This window comes from Protopterus annectens, chromosome 7.part0 (assembly GCF_019279795.1).
Source record: "Protopterus annectens isolate FY-2018-M chromosome 7.part0, PAN1.0, whole genome shotgun sequence".
Lineage (NCBI taxonomy): Eukaryota > Metazoa > Chordata > Ceratodontiformes > Protopteridae > Protopterus > Protopterus annectens.
Window position 1 is genome coordinate 75,475,973 of NC_056739.1, and position 23,106 is coordinate 75,499,078.

Sequence of the window (23,106 nt, forward strand, 5' to 3'; positions counted from 1 at the left end):
CCAACCTGCACTCGCAAAACTGCTTCTGCATCGGACCATGCGGCAAAAAAGACTGAGGATATGGCGTCGGTCATGCGCATTAGTACCCTGACGTACTGACGTCAGTCTAATGCGCCCTGACCGACGTCAGCCTTATACTCTGGTATTCGGGCCGACTGGACGCGGACTATACCCAATAGTAAGGACTGCAGCAATGGGGGACGAAGAACATCAGAGTGGTGGTCACAATAAATAGGTGAAAATAAGAGCACATACCTCTTGCATATTGGAGAAGCATAAAGTAGAAAAAATGCATAGAAAAACATATACTGCTAAATACACAGATCTTGAAACTATTTTTGATTCCTGTGAAAGCAAACTACCAGCTCTTCTATACTGACATTTCACATGTCTCTCTAACAGTGTCAGTTAGTTTTGAAATGGAAAATTTGCATACTTACGTTGGCTAATCAGTTCTTGAACACCACCAAACTTCTTTTTGAATAAAACTGCTATGCCAGCTCCCATGCGGCAATCCTCACTGATGCAGTGCGCCAGAGCATCTGTTTCCGGACAAGCGAAAAGGTCTCCTTTTACATGATGAATCTGTAGAACACAGGACAGTGACACGGGCAGTACACACATAAAATGGTGACCTACTGAAAGAAGTGCAAGTTAGACATCACAGCAATTCTTCAATCTAAATCAAGTCAATTATGTTCTAATCCTGAGAGGAAAGCAAAAGAGAAAAATTATTCCCACGTGCAGAACACACAGTACTAGTAGCTTTGTACACAAAAGAAGTCTGAGAAGTTATAATTCAAGGAACGCATTAACTACATTTGGCATAAAAGAAAGATTAATATGGAGTCGCTCTTTCTCTATGGGAAATAAGGAAAGGTAGAACAGCCATTAAAGCCTGCAACTCAGACTCAATTAGCAAAAGTCAGTGGTACCAAAACCACTATTTTAGAGGTACAAAATTTAAGGGAAGCATAAGCTTCAAACAAGGGTAAAGTGAGCTTCTCTAAATCATAGTTCAAATCCAGAGGAGGAAGAGGAATGATCCTGTTAGGAGGTATAATATATAGGATGCCTTTCAGAAAGGGTTTCACCTAAAACCAAGACGACAGCGGAGGGTCCAAAGGGTGGCAAGCAGAAATAGCCAATAAATGAGCTTTAGTAAAAAAAAAAAAAAAAAAAGCAAACCCAGAATCCAGCAACTCATACAAACAAACCAGAATGTTAGGAATACCCATTTTATTGGAATCCTGATTCTGTCTGTGGGTCTACAGAGAAAATCTCTTCTATTTGGAGATACAAGATCTTCTGCTGTTTGGTTTTCAAGCCCCCTGTAAAGACTTAAGCACATCTTCAGAAAAGTAGTGCGTAAAAGGAATTAAAACTCCATCACCCAAAGAGTCAGAATGAAAGTCTGTAAGTTGGGGTGAATCAATAAGCCTTTGTCCTGTGAGAGTAGGTCCATCCACTGCTTTAACTTGTGATGATTGCCCATGGCCAGTTGCAAAAAGGAGGGGTTTCAATGCTGCTTGGGCCAAAAGAGAGTTAACAAGATGTTTGGTTTGTCCCATTTGATCTTCAGAAAGACTTCTGAAATCACAGGAATTGGAGAAAAGGCATAAAAGAATCTCCATTTCCAGAAAAAGCAAAGGCATCTCTTTTCCATGCATGAGGCAGTGTTGTCTTGAACAAAACTGTCAGAGCTGGCTGTTGTGAATGGAGGCAAAAAGATTCATCTGTGGAGTACCCAGTTGATGGATAATGTCCAGAAAGACCTCTCTATTTAACATCCACTTGTGAGGGTCGGCAATGGATCTGCTCAAATGATCTGTCACAGTGCTTCTTGCAGAAAGTATGTAAAGAACCTGTCTCTCAATCTCGCAGGCTATGATGGCTAACCTGCAAAGCCAGTAAAACTTGATACCCCCCCCTTGCTTGTTGAAGTTCCATATAACTGTGGCACACAAGGAGTCCAGAGGTGATGCAGAGACTGAAGAGCCAGAATTTGGGTTCAAGGGGTTTAGTCTCTCAAAGAAGGGACAACATCAACTTAAAGGAGATTAAAGTACTAACACCACTGAAACAAGCACCTCTTGCCAGATCCAAAGCATCTGTGAGAAGATCACAGCAAGGAGGAGAAAGCAAAAGTGTTACCCTTCGATTTGAGATAAACTTGGTCTTTCCACCAAGAAGACTCCTTTTAGAAAAAAAAGCAGAAAAGGAAGCTTGAAGGTCAGATGATGGCAGCACTGAGTCCAGACTAACTTCAAATACCACTGTACATTCCTCATATGGAGTTTGGCCAAAGGAATCATGGAAATCATTGAAGCTATGTACCCAAACCTCTAAGAAGCCCTTTGCAACTGTCACATCCAAAGACAGAAGATTCTGGAAGTAGTCCCTTAAAAACAGAACCTTGTTGTCCAGAAGACATTCAGTCATGGAAAGGATACCGATTCCACAGCCCAGGAAAATCTGATCACGAGATGGAATCAACCAACCTGGCGAGTACAGCCATCACAAAATTCAAATGAGTCAGAAGAAGCTCTTGAGAAGGAGCGTGACTGAGATCATCTAGATTAGGGAAAATCTGAATAGCACAAAGCCTGTAGTAAGGAATAACAGGAGCTAGGCACTTTGTGAACACCCTTGAAGCAGTGTAAATACCAAATTGTACAGCAGAAATCTGAAAGTGATGAATACACACAAAAAAGTATGAATTTCTTGAAAAGGGGATGCAAAGAATGTGAAAATAAGCATCCTTCAAATTTAAAGTTACCATGTAAGCCCGAAGAAGAATAATTGGAAGCAAGGACTGAATGGGCAAAATTTTAAAACTTGGAACATTTAAAAAAGGTTTTAAAGGAATGAAAGATCCAAAATACATCTCCAAGTCCCCTCCTTTCTGGGAACTATAAACATCCTGGAATAGAAACATGTCCTATGTAAATGAAGAGGAACTAGTAATACTGTACCATGGGCAAGCAGGTATTGAAGGAGAGACAGAACCAGATATATGTGACTTGACTGTTATCTTCTGAATGATAAGACGGAGCCCATTTGTCTAAAGTAGTAGTTACCAAACTGGCAGAACAAACGTTTTAGACATTGGAACTTAGAGGTATGCAGAAGAAGGGCGAGACTGGAAGAGGAGTAAGATAGTTACAATGCAGGTGATCTGTCTTGAAAAGAGGGCTTAGAGCCTCTAGATCCTGACTGAGATCGCTACTGAAATCTTCTCCGAAGTCTCTTATAGGTTCATAGGATGATACTAGGCTACTGGCCCGGAGGCCCTTATAAGCCTAGCCAAGAATTTCACCTATGTTCCCACAAAGTCAGCACCTGTTTTCCCCATCTAGCAGGGATACAGGTGGGACCCCAAGTATACATCTTCCGTTTCCCATCCAGTTGTCCAGATTCCTCTTAAAGAGGGCTAGTAAGGTACTCTGCTTGACATGGAGATAAAGTCTATTCCACAGATGAGGGGGTCATTGGGACACAAATCTCTCTCACCAACAAGTTCTATTAATGTCACAAACAAGGTTGAGACCTTGCATGCAGGTTGCGCGAGTGAAGTCTGACTTGCGGATATGCAGCAACTCCATCAAGGCTGAGTCTGAGACTGCCTTGTATGCCAGATACAGGTCAGCTCTGGGCAGTGTGTATGAGACTGAGTAGAGGGGCACAGCTTTTAGCCCCATCTATATAGGATAGGTGTTTGAGACCTTGGATTTTCCTGGTTAGGAACCTCTGTGGTCTCCAACTGCTGCATGTGCTTGGAAAGATACATGTTGAAGGGGGCACTGTACTCAATAATGGGTCTGATAAGGGAGGAGTACAGGGATGTTAAGACATCCTTGTTCCTGGATGAAATACCCTTACTTATGAGTTGGGCCATGTAGAAAGTATTCTGTACAATAGAGGCAATATAGTGGTCAAAAGCCAGGTTGCTATCAACCCGGGTGCCCAAGTCTCTCACAACTGATTGCATGCTTAGTACGTTACTAATGAGATAATTAGTGGGGACACCATTTTCCCCAAAGGGAATAATGAGGCATTTCTTGGCATTCAGTTTGAGGCTATGCTTCTGGCACCAGTCATTACTTTGGTTAAGGTCCTCTTGGAGGATGTTCACATCACTAGGGGAATTTATGACAGTGCCCAGCTTGCAACGATCTGCAAACTTGGTCAGCCACAGACCACTGGTTTTGGCTTGCACCTCAGAAAAGTATATCCCAAACAGTAGAGGCCCCAAGACCAATCCTTGGGGTACACCGCTTGTTACGGGTCTACTAATGATGATGAAGCCAAGACCCTTGCAGAATAAGCCCTGACCCATGCCTAGAATAGTTTTACTATGAGGAATATAGCAAAAGGATATAGCATGAAACAACCATTTCGAAACAGTCTGACATAGGCTGCCCTTTCTTTTTTCTAACCTCACAAGAAAAGAACAATTGATCGAAAGTTCTAAAAAAGATGTTCTATGAAGACAGTACCCAAGTTTTCTGTAGCCATCCAAGGTATGAAGAATCCTTTATCCCTTATTTTTAAGTTGTGTAAAAAAAAAAAAGGGGAGGTGGACACTTGGGTTAAGGTAAATTCCAATACCACTACAGGCATAATGAAGGATTTTAATTTTAAGAATACCTATTGCTGTGACCTCTGCAAGAACAGTAGGACTGTATTCCTTGACAAGAACCTCAAAGTTAGCCTAACAAGCTGGTTCAAATGGAGCAAGAAATATTTTTTTAACACAAAAGTAAGATCCGAAGGAAGAGCCACCTGTTTGCTAGGAGGCTGCATACGCAGCCCCCATTTCAAAAACGTTTCCACAAGAGACTGGATTGAAAATGGAGGATACATGGGAAAACATGCTGAAATGACCAAGAAATGAAACTTGATTAAGGAGTTAAACAGGTCATAGGGCAGTAACTCACACCAGTAATTGAGAACCAGAGAAACACTAGCCCTGAATGGGTGCTGGCTCTGTTCCTGCCACCTAGAAAACATTTTCCATTTACTAATACGTTATCTTCTAGTACAAGGATTTGTTGCCTCCTTTAAACCCTACTGTATGCCCTCATAAAAAGTGCCTAAAAGGTATTAAGATTCTATCATCCAAGTACTCTGTTATAATTGTTACAGTCAGAATGTTTGACACCCCTAGACTTCACTGACTTGATTCAGTTTGCGAGGAAGCTTGTGGTAATTGCACTTGGCCATACCAAAAGAAGGGGGAACACCACCGTTACCAGAAGCAGAAGAGAGTCACCAGAAACATCTTTGGAGAACCTGTCTAAAATTTCAGAATGGCCCAGAAAAAAAATAGAAAGGGAAGAAAAGCATACAGGAAAATTCTTGCCCATGGGAAAAGAAAGAACTTTTACAGAGGGAAACCTGGAGTAGAATCTCACCAGCTAATAGTCAAGAATAGAGACAAAAAGATATTTAAAAGCGTTTTCCGCAGCAGAAGCAAATCTTGAAGACCCCCCCCCTAATACAAACTGCATAAGAGAGGGCCTGCTTAGCTAGTCTACCACAAAGTTTTACTATGAAGAAATGTAAAAAGCCTGCAGAATGAGATTGTGCTGAAAACCTATATCCCAGACTACCATGGACAGTCTGCACGGATGGTAAGAAACGGTTCCCCTTGCTTATTTATGTACCATAACACCGTGGTGCTGTCTGTAAACATTCATAAAAGGTATCAGTGACCAAACAAAAGAATGAGATAGTTGAGAACATTCTAAGTGCCAGTATCTTTTGTGTGTTTAGGTCTGTCTGTTCTCTTCCAATGACCTTGCACTTCTATTCATACAGACACAGCTCTCCAAGCAAAAGTCTGAGGCATCTATAATAAGTGACTGTACTGCAGCTGGAAGGGAGCCTGGAAGACCTTGATTTTGGTCAATTATGATGACTCCAGTAAAAAAACTCCCTATTCACAAGCCCCAATACTGAAAACTGAAAAGTAGTGGGATGTAAATGTTGGGACCATTTAGATTACATATGCCAATGGATTTTTATCATCTGGAGTTTAGAGAAAGGTATCATGAGAATTAAAGTATCATGAGAATTAAAGATGCCATTAACCCCAGAATCCTGATGAATTTCCTAGCTAAAACAATAGTCCTAGTGGAAGAACTCAAGAATATATCTAGATACAGAGCTACTTTTTCCTGCGTGCGTGTTTTTTTTTGGGGGGGGGGGGCTCTTTGTACTGAGGAGTCCCCAAGACATTCCAAGAAAGCAATCCTGTGAGAATTAGTCAGATAACTCTGAATAGGTTCCTAAAATCCTAGTCTGTGTAGGAGATCCCTTATCGAAAATGAGGGATAAAATTCCTCGAAAAATATTTTACTAAGAAATGCAAAGTGCCTAAATAAGGGAAAAAAAACGAGCACCTTGCAGTCTAAAGTAAACTAGCACAGGAGCTAGATACTTTTTAAATGGCCTTGTAACAGACAGACCAAAGGGTAATACAGAGAGACAGATTATGTGATCCAAAAACAGAAAACCTCAAGAAACTTAAGAAATGCGGCTCTAGGAATGCAATGATATATGCATAGTTTACATCCAAGGTTATCAAAAAATTCAAATGGAATCTATGGGATAAAAAGAGAATGGACAACACCTAAAACTAGGAATCAGGATAATTTTCAAATTAAAAACCTCTCTCATAAAAGAGGGGAGAGCTTCTAACACTCCCTGAGAAAGCACATGCTCCAAGACAGGAGGGAAGAGAAGGGTTAAATCTAACACGAGCTGCAATCCCGCTGGGGGAAAAAAGGGAGAAGAGACTCTCACTGTAAAAAGCAACCTTAATGGATTTTGCGTTTGCCACGGTATGGGGAATCTTGTAAACAGTAATGCAGATTTATTAAACTCTCCTAGTTCTGGGGGGTTCCTCCAGTATTTGGAATATCACGTCCATAGCTTTTTAAACATTTGCTCACCAGACGCTTGGTTGCTTCAATTCAACTTGCCGTTAAAAGAAGGTACACCAGGGAGAAAAAAAAAAAAAAAACTCCCTCGTCCAGCTTAGAGAAAGAAGGTTGAAAAACAGACACTTCTGCAGCCATTGGTCCAAAACTCTCTATCCTAGGGAGAGTTCAAAATTTTATTTCTGACATCTGGCATCAGCAGAAATGTATACACATCAAGACAGACAAAGGAGACTTCTCCTCAGAAGCGGAGACTGATGTTAAAGCATTCCTCACATTCTCACAAGAGGTAAACAAACTTATGAACTGACAGTTGAGAATTCTAAAAACAAGAGCTGAAGAATACATTTTTTCTCCAAATATCAGAAGCCTTCCCACCACTGACAGAAGTACAGGGTTAGAATTAAACAAATGTTAAATTTTATACATATATATATATATATATATATATATATATATATATATATATATATATATATATATATATATATATATATATATATAAGAATTCAATAAGCTTGAGGAACGTTATACAGTTTATCAGCTTTCTTAGGGACAGCAGGTTTGCTGTTAGGCAAGCTAGAGACTGTGGCAAAAGACATCCTCCAGAGCAGAAAGAGGAAAATGAGTAGGTAATAAAAATTCCAGTTGAAACAAATCATAATGCTTCCTGAAAGAGTGAGGAACATTAACTTTCCACTGAAACAATTGATTCATTGTGGAAATAGTTTCAGAGAAAGCTGATCCTTCTAGAGGACTGGCCAAAGTCACACTCTCCTCAGAATGTGAATCAGAAATCTGAGGAGAAAAAAATTATTTTGATCCTTCACACTCATTTGAGGTTCCATCTCTTGAATATCTTGAGAAAATGAATCCCTTTATCTTTTACCAGAAACAGCCATACAGGACAAGTCAAGAGCCTGCACTAAACCCCGAGCTAAACCCAATAAATTACTCATGTCAACAGGAACAGGCCCATATTCAAATATTTGTTTCTTTTTTCACAGGAATTTCAGCAGAAATCTTTTGCCAGCAAAACCTCCCTAGGGATGGGTACATTTTTTGGCTAGACAGAGTGGCATTCTCTATCCCTTCTCCCAAGACCAAAGAGAGTCTCTCTCCTATACCCAACCAAGGGCACTCCAACAACCACACATGACATGTCTAACCCCCATCCATGTTGGTTGCAGAGTCCACAAGAGTGGGACCCAGGGGAAAAGTGGTCTAAGGAACCAGTTGTGGCAAAAGCTGAGTGATCCACCTGTGGCTGAGGAACATCATCAGCCTGCTGTGGTACATTTTGTCTTCTTTTTGTGGCTGGAAGAAGGAAGAACTAAAACACCAGTAGATTGTTCCATGGTTAAGCCAAAAAAGTTGCTGGATTTCCAGGGAAAACTGGCAGCAATAGTAAAACGGGCAAGTTGTAAAAAAAAAAATAGCTTTACTTCCTGTTGAAACATGGTAACAAGCACCTTAAACACTTAACCCAGCTCCCAAAAGTAAATAACAAAAGTTTTATCACAGAAAACAAAAAAAGTTGTGTACCCACCATAATGATGCATTAGTGTTGTCTGTTTTCTTCCTCAACTGAAGGGTCTCAGATCTGACTTCAGATCAAACTTCAGACACTTTTCAGACTTGGAAACCATAGCTCAAGCTCTTCTTGTTACCCATAATCCCCTCTAAACCATGTACTACTTCAGATCAAGTTTGCCCCCTTAATTTTAAAACTCCGAAGGACTAATAGACCATAATATTCAAAAAGGAAAAAAGATGGGTATTAAGGTGTTAAGAGACAAGAAGGTAGATGGTCTGGAGCTAAAAAGGGAAGTAAACCAAAAAGGAAATATCCTTCAGATCCAGCTAAAGGACCATACAACTTCAAAAAATGGAAGAGGAACAGACTGAGGTAGGTTGAGGAAGGACAAAGATGACACAGATGCATCGTTACGGCGAGTACATAACTTTTGTAACTGATGATGTCTTTTTCATCCATTCCTCAACAGACTGGACAAATACCCCACCTACTTGAAACCCAGGGTGGTCTTCATGGAAGGATATTCTGGTGGATAGCAAAACCAAACGCCTCCCTATCCCTTGAAAAAATATCTATTTTGTAATGAGCAATAAAGGGATGACCATTAGACCTGGTTACAGTTGCGCAAATATCATCTACAGAAGTTCTTGCTAAAAAAGCAAAAGAGGTAGAAATATATCTTGTGTAATGAGCCCTTGGAGAGCTTGTTAAGGTCAAATCCTTTTCATTGTAAACATGAGAAATACAATCACGAGTCACCTAGCTAAAGTCACTTTGGACATAGAGTGACCCAATTTTGCCTTGGAGAAGGAAACTAACAATTGGCTAAAATCTTTTGAAAATGTTAGTTCTATGAAAGTAGAACCTGAGCTGTCTGTATAATTCCAATAAATGAAGCAAATATTCCCCTTTGTTAGAAAATTTTGGAAACAAAACAGGCAAATTTATGGACTGATTTAAGTACATTTTCTGAGCTTACCTTTAGTAAAAGAGGGGCTGGTTCAAAAAGGAACACTGTCTTTATGAAAAATAAGGTAAGGTGGCTGACAAGACTCTGCATGAAGTTCAGATACTTGCCTGGATGATGTAATAGCAACTAGAAGAATAGTTTTCTAAGAAAAATACTATTTAGCTGCTGGTTTGAAGGGGACTGCATCAAAGCTCACAATAGCACTGTTAAGATCCAAAAAGAATAAAGCTAGTGCTTAGCCAAATCCCAGTTCAGCAAAGAAATAAATCAGCAAACCAAAAACGTCACTGGGGACTGCTGCTGTACAAATACTGTAAAATGTTTATTAAAACACAAAACAAACCAAAAAGTATCAAAGTGAGCGCTTTCGGGCTAAGCCCTTCTTCAGACAAAGTGCTTCTCAGAAACATCACATTTTAAAATAAACATACACCAATCACTCTTCAGTAAAAAACCCCACCCTGTTTTAATTGTTAGCTGAAACTAACAAGTCATCATTAAAAGCACGCTTACTTAATACAAAGTACGCCTACTTTTAAGTGTTGGCTTCAGAGGCACCATATCATTCAGCCCAGGTTGAATATGGGCTGTTAAATCTAAAATCCACTTTGATTCTATGGTTTCTGTCTTTAGCCTAATATCACCCCCTCTCTTATTAATGAATACATTGGCTATCACCCTAAATTTAAATCTATGTGTAGGATTATCCTTTACATGATTATATAGCGCATTGTGCTCATCACAATTCCTAATTGAAGAAATGTGCTGTAGTATCCTGACCTTAAGCATATTGTTGGTTTTACCAACATAATATCCTGAGCATGACGTGCAATCAGCCAAATACACCACATTAATGGTCCTACAGGTAGCTCTCCCTTTAAAATGAAAACTCTTCCCTGTGGAAGGATGTACAAACACTGTCTCCCTATGAATATGATCACAAGCCTTACAGCCCCCACATGGGACAGTACCCAGCGACCTAGGTAGGCATGTGACCTCATTGTTTCCCCTATCGTGACAGAGTATATCCTTCAGGTTCCCCTATCGTGACAGAGTATATCCTTCAGGTTCTTGTTTCTCTTATAACTAAATTGTGGAAAGTCTCCTACTATACCACTCAAGTTTCTGTCACTAGTGATGATGTTCCAATTCCTCTTGATGATGTCACACACCCCTTTGACATTACTGCCACATGTTAGTGTTATCCTAGGTGTAGTTTCCTTCTTCCTACCTTTCATCCGGTGACCATTGTGATTACTATAATTACTTCCTAGGTTCGTTGTAACATCAAGCCATGGTCTATATTTGCCTTGCCTGTTCGCAGTACCTCTTGCTACTGCTGTTTCCACTAGCTCACATCTATACCCTCTTTCTTGGAAACATTCTTTTAAGTCATCTATCTCTCTCTCAAAGTGTTCATCCTGTCGACTGATCCTAGAGATCCTGCCAACCTGCCCCTCCACTATGTTGGAAAAGGTATACCTAGGGTGCATGCTGTCAAATGAGAGCAAAGAATTCTTCCAACTCTCTTTTCGATATAATCTGGAACTAAAGCCTACAGGTGTAAGTTCTACTGTGACATCCAAGAAGTCCAGAGCCTCACATGAGCTCTTGATATCAAACTTCAAGAAGGATGTGGTAGAGTGTAGATATTCCATAAAAGTATTTAGCCTTTGTTCACCCCCCTTCCAGGCAATAAAGATATCGTCTACAAAACGTAGATAAACCCCTATATGTGGACTCCAATCTCTGTGGTTTAAGACAGGTTTCTTTTCCCAGAAGGAGAGAACTAGGTTGGCGTAGGAATTTGCACAGGGGGTACCCATGGCTACCCCCTGTACTTGCCTAAACACTGATCCATTGCTCAAGAAGATGTTATTCTCCAAGACCAGTTTCAGTGACTCTTCTATGAGAAAAAGTTCTTTCTCTACAACACCCACATCCTTCAGAATCCCTACACAGGCTGCTATGCCATACTCATTGCCTATCACTGTGAACAAACTATTTACATCTAGGCTTACCAACATGGTGCCCTCCTGGCTGCCTTCCCTGTTCATTTCACCCAAAACTCTAAGGAAATGTGCAGTGTCCTTCAGAACATTGTTCATACGATCTACGTAAGGTCTAAGTGTGCACTCCAACCATATTGACAAATGCTCCGTGACCCACCCCCTTCCCGAAACTATGGGTCTAAGGGGTGGGTCTGTCAATGATTTGTGCACCTTGGGTAGGGCCTTGAACACAGGAATGACTGGTTTATCCACATGAAAGAATTCCATGAGGTCTTGAGTGATATACATGTTAGTATACAACCATTTAATCCGTCCATGTACCTTACCAATAATGTTCCTGACCTCTACTGGATTCAATAGATGATATACATCTTTGTCTGCCAACAATCCAGATAATTTCATGTTATACCAGTCAGTGTCAAGGACCACTACAGCCCCTCCTTTATCTGCCATCTTTATTGTTAAGTCTTTGTTCTTACTAAGATTCTCTAGGGCCCGTCTTTGCTCAGGGTTCAGATTGTAAAAACGATCTTTTCCTTTTTCTTGCATAAACAAAAACAAGTCATTTTCACATTTATTAATGAATAAACTAAGTGCGGGTGAAAAAGGTGGAACATAACTACTAGGCTGACGTAGGCCCACACTAGGACCCTGTGTCCCTCCATAGATTTTGTTCAGCATAACCCTTCGACAATACAACATCAAATCCAATACTACATCGCTATATATACAAGCTTTGCTTGGTACAAACGTCATCCCTTTGTTTAAAACATAAATTTCAGCTTCACTCAGTACATATTTAGATAAATTAAATACAATATCATAAACAGAATTACTTGCAGTCAATTCAAAGTTCTCCTCTTGTTCACCGAGTCCTGTCGCTCCGCAACCGCTTCCATGGACCCTTCTTCCTCACATTCGTAGGCAGCATGCCCAAAAAATAATTCTGTCCTGGAGCCATTTTCGGACGCGCTCCCAAACCTCCTGAACAGGATTGTAAGTCCAAGGAGCCAATGGCTTCATCTGTGGCATTCTGTGGGTTTACCAAAGGGACTCCTGCCCCTGTTCTTGTTGTTATCCCTTCCTCAATAGGGCTTCCCTTGTCACACCCAACGTCTGCTGTCTCCTCAAGCCTAGATGGTTCTGTGCTTTTATTTCCTAAAACACTGGCACTAACCAGCGTCGATTGTTGGGCTGAGCTCAGGATCCCTGCAACGCCATCAACAGCTGTGATGTCTTCTCTGGCCACAGACCGCTCATCTGATGCGACATCAACTGGCCGCTCATCTGATGCGACGTCAACTGGGACTGTTGTTATGAAACGTGTCTCCCTGTTCGACGTCAATCGTCTGCGTCGTTCTCCTGTTGTTGTTGATACTCCACTGGGTCTCTGTGCCCTCCAAGTAGCGTTCGAAGCCTTAGGGGTATTCTTCGGCCACACGAAGATATTGCCCCTCGAGAAATCTTCATAATCCCTTTTCAGCTTTCCCATCTTCGTAGTTTTTAGTTTCTCATCATTGTCCATGAGCCCTCGATGTAGCTGTTCCAGCCGAGATTCATGATATGGCTCACGGAACTCTTTGGACAATTTCTGCCTTATGTTAAACACCTCCCGTTTCAATTCCTCAGTCTCTGGTAGGAAAAAAGTCAAAAGTAATTCTATGTATTGAAAACTTGTGTTCAAATTAATAGCCTGCCATTTTGCTAATAGCTCTGGGTACCTGTCTCCTTGGGTAGGCATGCACAATATGCGCATACCTCTCGGGACAATACCGTAATCCAGGCAAGCCTCCAAATGGTAGGCTTGCCATTGTAGTCGTTGCAGTCTCATGGCCTTGAAGTTCAGATCTCGAACTAGGTCCTCAAAAGTTCTGTCCATCGCTAATGGCTTTCGTGTGGCCGAAGAATACCCCTAGGGCTTCAAACGCTACTTGGAGGGCACAGAGACCCAGTGGAGTATCAACAACAACAGGAGAACGACGCAGACGATTGACGTCGAACAGGGAGAGACGTTTCATAACAACAGTCCCAGTTGACGTCGCATCAGATGAGCGGTCTGTGGCCAGAGAAGACATCACAGCTGTTGATGGCGTTGCAGGGATCCTGAGCTCAGCACAACAATCGACGCTGGTTAGTGCCAGTGTTTTAGGAAATAAAAGCACAGAACCATCTAGGCTTGAGGAGACAGCAGACGTTGGGTGTGACAAGGGAAGCCCTATTGAGGAAGGGATAACAACAAGAACAGGGGCAGGAGTCCCTTTGGTAAATGCCACAGATGAAGCCATTGGCTCCTTGGACTTACAATCCTGTTCAGGAGGTTTGGGAGCGCGTCCGAAAATGGCTCCAGGACAGAATTATTTTTTGGGCATGCTGCCTACGAATGTGAGGAAGAAGGGTCCATGGAAGCGGTCTCGGAGCGACGACAGGCACTCAGTGAACAAGAGGAGAACTTTGAATTGACTGCAAGTAATTCTGTTTATGATATTGTATTTAATTTATCTAAATATGTACTGAGTGAAGCTGAAATTTATGTTTTAAACAAAGGGATGACGTTTGTACCAAGCAAAGCTTGTATATATAGCGATGTAGTATTGGATTTGATGTTGTATTGTCGAAGGGTTATGCTGAACAAAATCTATGGAGGGACACAGGGTCCTAGTGTGGGCCTACGTCAGCCTAGTAGTTATGTTCCACCTTTTCACCGCACTTAGTTTATTCATTAATAAATGTGAAAATGACTTGTTTTTGTTTATGCAAGATAAAGGAAAAGATCGTTTTTACAATCTGAACCCTGACCAAAGACGGGCCCTAGAGAACCTTAGTAAGAACAAAGATTTAACAATTAAGATGGCAGATAAAGGAGGGGCTGTAGTGTTCCTTAACACTGACTGGTATAACATGAAATTATCTGGATTGTTGGCAGACAAAGATGTATATCATCTATTGAATCCAGTAGAGGTCAGGAACATTATTGGTAAGGTACATGGACGGATTAAATGGTTGTATACTAACATGTATATCACTCAAGACCTCATGGAATTCTTTCATGTGGATAAACCAGTCATTCCTGTGTTCAAGGCCCTACCCAAGGTGCACAAATCATTGACAGACCCACCCTTAGACCCATAGTTTCGGGAAGGGGGTGGGTCACGGAGCATTTGTCAATATGGTTGGAGTGCACACTTAGACCTTACGTAGATCGTATGAACAATGTTCTGAAGGACACTGCACATTTCCTTAGAGTTTTGGGTGAAATGAACAGGAAGGCAGCCAGGAGGGCACCATGTTGGTAAGCCTAGATGTAAATAGTTTGTTCACAGTGATAGGCAATGAGTATGGCATAGCAGCCTGTGTAGGGATTCTGAAGGATGTGGGTGTTGTAGAGAAAGAACTTTTCTCATAGAAGAGTCACTGAAACTGGTCTTGGAGAACAACATCTTCTTGAGCAATGGATCAGTGTTTAGGCAAGTACAGGGGTAGCCATGGGTACCCCTGTGCAAATTCCTACCAACCTAGTTCTCTCCTTCTGGGAAAAGAAACATGTTTTGAATCACAGAGATTGGAGTCCACATATAGGGGTTTATCTACGTTTTGTAGACGATATCTTTATTGCCTGGAAGGGGGGTGAACAAAGGCTAAATACTTTTATGGAATATCTACACTCTACCACATCCTTCTTGAAGTTTGATATCAAGAGCTCATGTGAGGCTCTGGACTTCTTGGATGTCACAGTAGAACTTACACCCATAGGCTTTAGTTCCAGATTATATCGAAAAGAGAGTTGGAAGAATTCTTTGCTCTCATTTGACAGCATGCACCCTAGGTATACCTTTTCCAACATAGTGGAGGGGCAGGTTGGCAGGATCTCTAGGCTCAGTCAACAGGATGAACACTTTGAGAGAGAGATAGATGACTTAAAAGAATGTTTCCAAGAAAGAGGGTATAGATGTGAGCTAGTGGAAACAGCAGTAGCAAGAGGTACTGCGAGGCAAATATAGACCATGGCTTGATGTTACAACGAACCTAGGAAGTAATTATAGTAATCACAATGGTCACCGGATGAAAGGTAGGAAGAAGGAAACTACACCTAGGATAACACTAACATATGGCAGTAATGTCAAAGGGGTGTGTGACATCATCAAGAGGAATTGGAACATCATCACTAGTGACAGAAACTTGAGTGGTATAGTAGGGGACTTTCCACAATTTAGTTATAAGAGAAACAAGAACCTGAAGGATATACTCTGTCACGATAGGGGAAACAATGAGGTCACATGCCTACCTAGGTCGCTGGGTACTGTCCCATGTGGGAGCTGTAAGGCTTGTGATCATATTAATAGGGAGACAGTGTTTGTACATCCTTCCACAGGGAAGAGTTTTCATTTTAAAGAGAGAGCTACCTGTAGGACCATTAATGTGGTGTATTTGGCTGATTGCACGTCATGCTCAGGATATTATGTTGGTAAAACCAACAATATGCTTAAGGTCAGGATACTACAGCACATTTCGTCAATTAGGAACTGTGATGAGCACAATGCGCTACATAATCATGTAAAGGATAATCCTACACATAGATTTAAATCTAGGGTGATAGCCAATGTATTCATTAAGAGAGGGGGTGATATTAGGCTAAAGACAGAAACCATAGAATCAAAGTGGATTTTAGATTTAACAGCCCATATTCAACCTGGGCTGAATGATATGGTGCCTCTGAAGCCAACACTTAAAAGTAGGCGTACTTTTTATTAAGTACGAGTGCTTTTAATGATGACTTGTTAGTTTCAGCTAACAATTAAAACAGGGTGGGGTTTTTTACTGAAGAGTGATTGGTGTATGTTTATTTTAAAATGTGATGTTTCTGAGAAGCACTTTGTCTGAAGAAGGGCTTAGCCCGAAAGCGCTCACTTTGATACTTTTTGGTTTGTTTTGTGTTTTAATAAACATTTTACAGTATTTGTACAGCAGCAGTTCCCACTGTTAAGATCCCAATGAAGATTAGGGTCTTCAATAGCAGTTGGAGAAGAAAAGTACACTTGACAATTTGAGGGATGCCATGGAGGAATAACACTTGCAAATATAAAAACTGAAAGCAGCCAACTGTACCCTGACTGTAAAATAACCTGCTCCCTCATGGAAGACTGAAGCAGGTAAATCTAGGACAGCTGGCACAGGAACTGAGAAAGGATCCAAATGTCTCATGAGCTCAAATAGAGAATCTTTTCCATTTGCAGTTGTATATCTTCCTGGTGGAGTCCTTTTGGGAGGAAGAAAGAATGTGTATAACCAGAGAAGAAAGCCTGTATTGCCTAGCCATCGCTGGAAGTGGAGAAACCATGAGGTGAGCTTGAGGGATGTCTAGATGAAGCAGTCCGGACGGTGAGGCAGAAGATCTGGAGGAAGTACTAAGTGAGGCTAAAAGAAAGGAAACCACACTTGTCGAGGCCAAAAGGGAGCAATGAGAAATACCATGCTCTTTCACTGGCATGCACTTCCTATAAAACTTTGGGATAAGTGGGACAGGTGGATAAGAACAGAGACCGGGGGGGGGGGTAGGCATGGATCACAACATCTCTCTGTGACTATCTCTCTGGCAGAATGAGGGCAAAAAAAATTTGCATTTGGTGTTGTGGGGAGATGCAAAAAGACTGCAACATGGCTGGACCCAATGACTGGTTGAGAGACCACTCATGAGGCGAGAGAATGGATCTACTCAGTCTTGTCTGTTAATACGTTGCACTTCCCCAGAATGTGCATTGCTATTAGAAAGTAAATGGAAAAGGTCACCCACTGTCACACGCTCATTGCTTCTCAACAAAAGGGATAGGAGCGGGATCCCCCCTATTTGTTGATGTACCAGACTACTGATTGCCTAACAATCATCCACAGAACAACCTGGAATGTCTGCAGTGTTAGGAGACAAGGAAACACCTGGAATCCTAGCAATCTTAAGTGAACTGCAACCACTGCCATGCATTTGGTGAACACCCAGGGGGATGTGGTGAGATCAAAGGGCATGGCTCTGAACTAGAAGTAACTGGCACTCAGCCAGAAGCGAATATATATCCTGGAACATCTGTCTATTTTGGTCTGATAGATATCTAGGATGAGCACCATTGAACACATGCAATCATTCTTCCTCAGGAGTAGAAGCATGGACTGAACAGTGAGCATTCAATGCATCGAGTGCTTTACAAACAGATTTAGATGGTTTAGGTCTAAAACTGGCCTGAGGCCCCCCTTTCTCTTTAGCACCAAAAAGAATCTTGAATAAACTCTGCTGGCCTGGTGGGACCTTTTGGATAACTCGTCTATCTAGCAGCTTTTTGACTTCTAAAGCTGCATCTTTCCTTTTACAGGGGGGCACATGGGGTGCTTTTCTTGATTTTGTTGGAGGAGGGGGAAAAGGAAACATAAGAGACTTTGGTAATTACAGTCTGCATCCACACATCTTTGGTGATCGATGCCCAGGCTTCTGGGTGCAGAGATAAGCACCCCCCAACTGCCTCCAGAGTGCAGCAGTTGGACAATCTTTCAGAAGTGCTAGCAAGGATTCTCGGTAAATGGACAGCTGAAGCCTTGGTTTTATGGGCCGCCTCTGACAAGTGGCTGACATTTAACACTGGAATTCCCCCTCTGCCATGGGGGGGGGGGGGGGACAATTTTCATAGGAGTCCTGGAAAAACTCTTGTGATTTTTGGAGCCACATTTTCCTACCCCCCTTTTCTGATTTCTAGAAAGGTCCTCTGAGGAGTAGAAGACTGTATTACTACAGCAGACAGAATTTTTCCATCTTGTTTGCTCCTGGAGAGAATCTCTTTAAATTAGAGTCCAAACGGAGTCACTCCATCAAAAGCAGCATTGGTGAAAGACATCCTGAAAGGGTGTGCGAAATCACAATCACATTCAGGCATGACTCCAAACCCCAATTCCCATGTCTTCGGCTCTGCACTCTCTGTAGTACTGGCGATTAACTGCATAAAGGTGTTCGAGAGAGACTGAAGGGTGCCCAGTAGTGAGGGCAGTCTTGTTCTCCTCAAACATGGACCTGGAAAGGGATTTGGAAAGATTCTTGGTCAAGTCCCCCTGAAACCTTGTGTGTATCAAATAGTTCAGCCACTGGGAAGCAAAGGTTACTGATGTATAAAATTCATTACCCAAATCTGTCCAAGGCCCTAGACCATCTATTAAGGGAATGGACAGTAGGACTTTCTGCTGCAAGTTCTTTTTAGTGGCTGCTACCACTGCCATAGCATCAATGGGGGGGGGCTTACTCCAATGGGCATGGTCTTTGGGTGCAATCTGGTATTAATCTGGCCTTTTGAGGATTGTTTCTGTCACACCCAAATTATTTCATGGCTAACAGGAAATCAAATCCACAACTTCATCCACTAGGGCGAATCACCCAAGAAGTAGCTGAGCTGGTTCCAAAAGCCTCAAGAAACAATGACTGCTCTTGGGAAGGAGCTTCAGTAGACCAGACACCTTTCCATCTCAAAAGGGGGACCCCTCCCCTTCAAAGTCCATGTATTCTGTTAATCCCTAGTAGACCTGAAGGATGAAGTGAATGGGGTTCTTGAAGCCCTATGGGGCATCTCCTTCAGAAAAGGGGAGTGAAGTCTTGATAGTATCAGCTCCTGGAATAAACCACATTACATCCTAGAAGGTGACTCTAAAGAGGAACAAGTCGAATCAGAGGTCTTCGAAACTTTAAAGGTGGAGCCAGAAGTCAGAGCACAGTGAGGAAAGCAGTCAGGGAATGCTTCCTTGGCCTGTTAAGATTTATCAATTGCCTTTTCCCCTTTGTACCCTTTAGATTTACATGCAGGCTTCTTAAGGGGAAGTACCAGACACAAGAGGAGGTAGCAAACCTTTCAACATCAACTTATTTCTACACTCTACCAGGGCTCTGTGACTGAACCTTGAGCAAATATCATATCCTTTCTACATCAAGGTGGGCGCCCCATAGACAACAAATGCACTGTGAATGGGCATCAGAGTTTGTTATCTTATAGCTGCAGGAAGCGCACTTCCTGACATAAATGCAGACAACTACTAAAGAAAATGACAAAGCAGCAAAGATAAGTCAAAGATACCAGCAATGGTAACAAATATCCTGCAAAGGGGATAAAGGATAATAAATACCAACAATAATAACAAAGACACTACAATACCTGTAAGAAGAAAGAAGGTGCAAAACCCACGAGTAAAAGTACAACATTTTTTTTATTTTTTTGTACCATCAGGGCAGGAAGAACAACTAGAAACATGAACGTTTCCAAAGGATTGGAAAGACAAATGAAAAAGGCCAAAAAGATTAAAAAAATCACATCTGAACTTGTGTACTTCTGTCTTTATGAGTAGCACACAAAATCTGAAGTAATACAAGGTTTGGATGGGATTATGGGTAAGGGGAGGAGTTTGAGCTACAGATCCTAAGTCTGCAAAGAGGATCACAGGTCAGCTCACAGATCCACTGGTTCAGGAACGGATGAAAAAGACAACATCAGATCAAACTGTTTTTTTTACCACAAAAGCCAAAAAAAAGTCGTGCTCATTTAAATGTGTTCAATGATAGTCATTAAAACAATAGTTTAAGCTAGGAGGAAGTAAGTTTTATAGACGAAGAAAGTTTTTAGTAATAAAAAGTAGTGGAAGGTTTTCCCCCACAGGGAACGTACTTGTCCAGTAACAGCCATTAACAGACCAACCCTTGGAAAGCCCACAAGGGAGCACTCTACTCGTTATCGGGAAAGCTCTGAAGGGCTTGGTGCCCAAACCTCTCAGTCATCTCGGCTCAAGCTGACTAACTAGCTGGGTGTGTTAAGGTGCCCTGAAGCTTTGGAAGCTGGCTTTTATATCTTTGGTAGGATATAACCCGTATAACTTAGACTAATGCAGCAGTGATCCATATGAACAACTTCATGTCTAGATGAGATAGCCAATGATACTTTCATGGCAAATGACATGGAACTTACACCAGCCTGCACAGTGGGTTAGTAATGCCAGCTATATAACTGTGAAAACTATGATGGAATACCCTGCATGGTCACTTTTTGCAATATAATCGAGTCCAAATGTAAATGACTATTGCACAAAATCTCTCTAAAAATAAGATACTCTCCACCCACACTTCAATGAAACAAATCATCCTAAAATAAATATAATGTCATTATTACCTCCTTAAAATACATCTACTACTCAACAAACAAGAACACAATGCATTTAGCCCAGCCACAGCAAAAATATGTAATGGACTGCAGCTCATATATACGTAATCCAACTGAAAAACATATAAAGCTGCGCAAATAATGTCACCAAAAAGTAACAGGATGCAACAAGGTAAACAAAAATGAAAGTAAAAAGGGATGCACACCATGTGTTACAGAACTTGAGCAAACCCATGTGAAAAGTTCAAACTACTCTCTCAAACAGATACAGACACAAAGAAACTGTACTCTCACACAGATACAGACGCAAAGAAACTGTACTCTCTCTCACACAGATACAGACGCAAAGAAACTGTACTCTCTCTCACACAGATACAAAGAAACTGTACTCTCTCTCACACAGATACAGACGCAAAGAAACTGTACTCTCTCTCACACAGATACAGACACAAAGAAACTGTACTCTCTCACACAGATACAGACACAAAGAAACTGTACTCTCTCTCACACAGATACAGACACAAAGAAACTGTACTCTCTCTCACACAGATACAGACACAAAGAAACTGTACTCTCTCACACAGATACAGACACAAAGAAACTGTACTCTCTCTCACACAGATAAAGACACACAGAAACTGTACTCTCTCTCACACAGAAACTGTACTCTCTCGCACAGATACACACAGACACTGCACTCTCTCGCACACAGATACACAGAAACTGTACTCTCTCGCACACAGATACAGACACAAAAACTGTACTCTCTCGCACACAGATGCAGACAAAAACTGTACTCTCTCGCACACAGATACAGACGCAAAGAAACTGTACTCTCACACAGATAGACACAAAGAAACTGTACTCTCTCACACAGATAGACACAAAGAAACTGTACTCTCTCACACAGATACAGACACAAAGAAACTGTACTCTCTCACACAGATAGACACAAAAGAAACTGTACTCGGCTTTCTCTCACACAGATACAGACACAAAGAAACTGTACTCGCTTTCTCTCACACAGATACAGACACAAAGAAACTGTACTCGCTTTCTCTCACACAGATACAGACACAAAGAAACTGTACTCTCTTTCTCTCACACAGATACAGACACACAATCTCCAACAGAAATATGTAAGGAATACATAGTAAATGAACAGAAAGCGGATAAGGACAAAGACAAACAAGAATGAAAATTAAAACACTTTACTGTAAGCAGACAGCTCACTGTCATAAGATATATATATATATATATATATATATATATATACATATATATATATATATATACATATATATATATATACACACATATATATATACACACACATATATTACATACACACACACACACACACACACACACACACACACACACACACACACACACACACACAGACACACACAGCTTATGTTTTAAACCCCCTTCAAATTTGCAGAAATGCAAAACAAATGCAATTTTCGGAATATGAGAAAATGCAGTTCCCTACTCTAAAATGCAGTAGGGTACCCATACTGTGAGCTACTGTAGAAGTGCACTCTTCTCACTCTATTACTGCGACTCATTTGCACCTCCTGAGATCTAACGACCATGCTTGTGTCAGTTCATTATATCTTACAGCCTGCTGCACCTTGTACTCCATTGAAAGTCGGTAACAAAATTTTAATGTTTCTTTGCTATACTCACTCTACTCCCTTCTGACTGAGGTAAGGTTTCCGTTGATTCTTCTGTAGGAGTAGCCATTTCAGTTTGACCTGAAAGGGATAAAAGAAAAAGATGGCAACTGCACTTACTCAGTAACAGCAAGCATTGCATCTTTATCACCTATACGTGCATTCTATCTGCTGCAAAGTGTGACATCCACTGTAGGTCTTCTGTTAATCAGAGATGATGATTGAGACAAAGATGTCTTTCTCAGACATAACAAGGAACATTACGTTACTTTAACTGTAGTAATAACTGAGAAGGCCCTCAGGACAAGTCCACATTTTTAAGAACATGGATAAAAGCTCCATATAATAGTATACTTAGAGCATGCAAAGAAGAAGCACACAGTAAGAGTTACACGTTTTTAATGATCTTACTGCTGACATGTAAATAGACAAGATAACAAAAACCACACAGTGAGCTGCATCAACCGTTTTATTCCAGAATCAAAAAATTAAATAAAATAACGAGTACTAAGCGCTTTCACCCACCAATATTAGGGCATCATCAGAGTACAAGAAATTATCACCAAGGCCATTCTTTATATACATAATTGACTAATAACATAATTGATGAATTAAACCATAAATAAATGCATTTGTGCATTAAAGAGGTATCTCATAAAGTGACTTGGCACAATTCTAAAACACCTACATGTTCTCATAACATGTGTATTAAATATAAATAAATAAATATATATATGTATGTATAAATATATAGAACTAAACTTGGTTAAAACCAAATAATAAATATTGTATGT

At 41.0% G+C, this 23,106-nt stretch overlaps 1 protein-coding gene across 2 annotated transcripts in view; it reads right to left on the minus strand.

Annotated features, from left to right (window-relative positions):
• The window catches only part of OARD1 (O-acyl-ADP-ribose deacylase 1), a 360,480-nt gene that overhangs the window by 287,300 nt on the left and 50,074 nt on the right, over nucleotides 1–23,106 (minus strand). For both annotated transcript variants that reach the window (XM_044076493.1, XM_044076494.1), the window contains 2 exons: nucleotides 22,326–22,393; nucleotides 441–585 (listed from right to left, as the gene is read on the minus strand). In XM_044076493.1, the coding sequence (XP_043932428.1) occupies nucleotides 441–585; nucleotides 22,326–22,382 (202 nt within the window). In that variant the 5' untranslated portion in view covers nucleotides 22,383–22,393. The remainder of the gene's footprint in view (nucleotides 1–440; nucleotides 586–22,325; nucleotides 22,394–23,106) is intronic.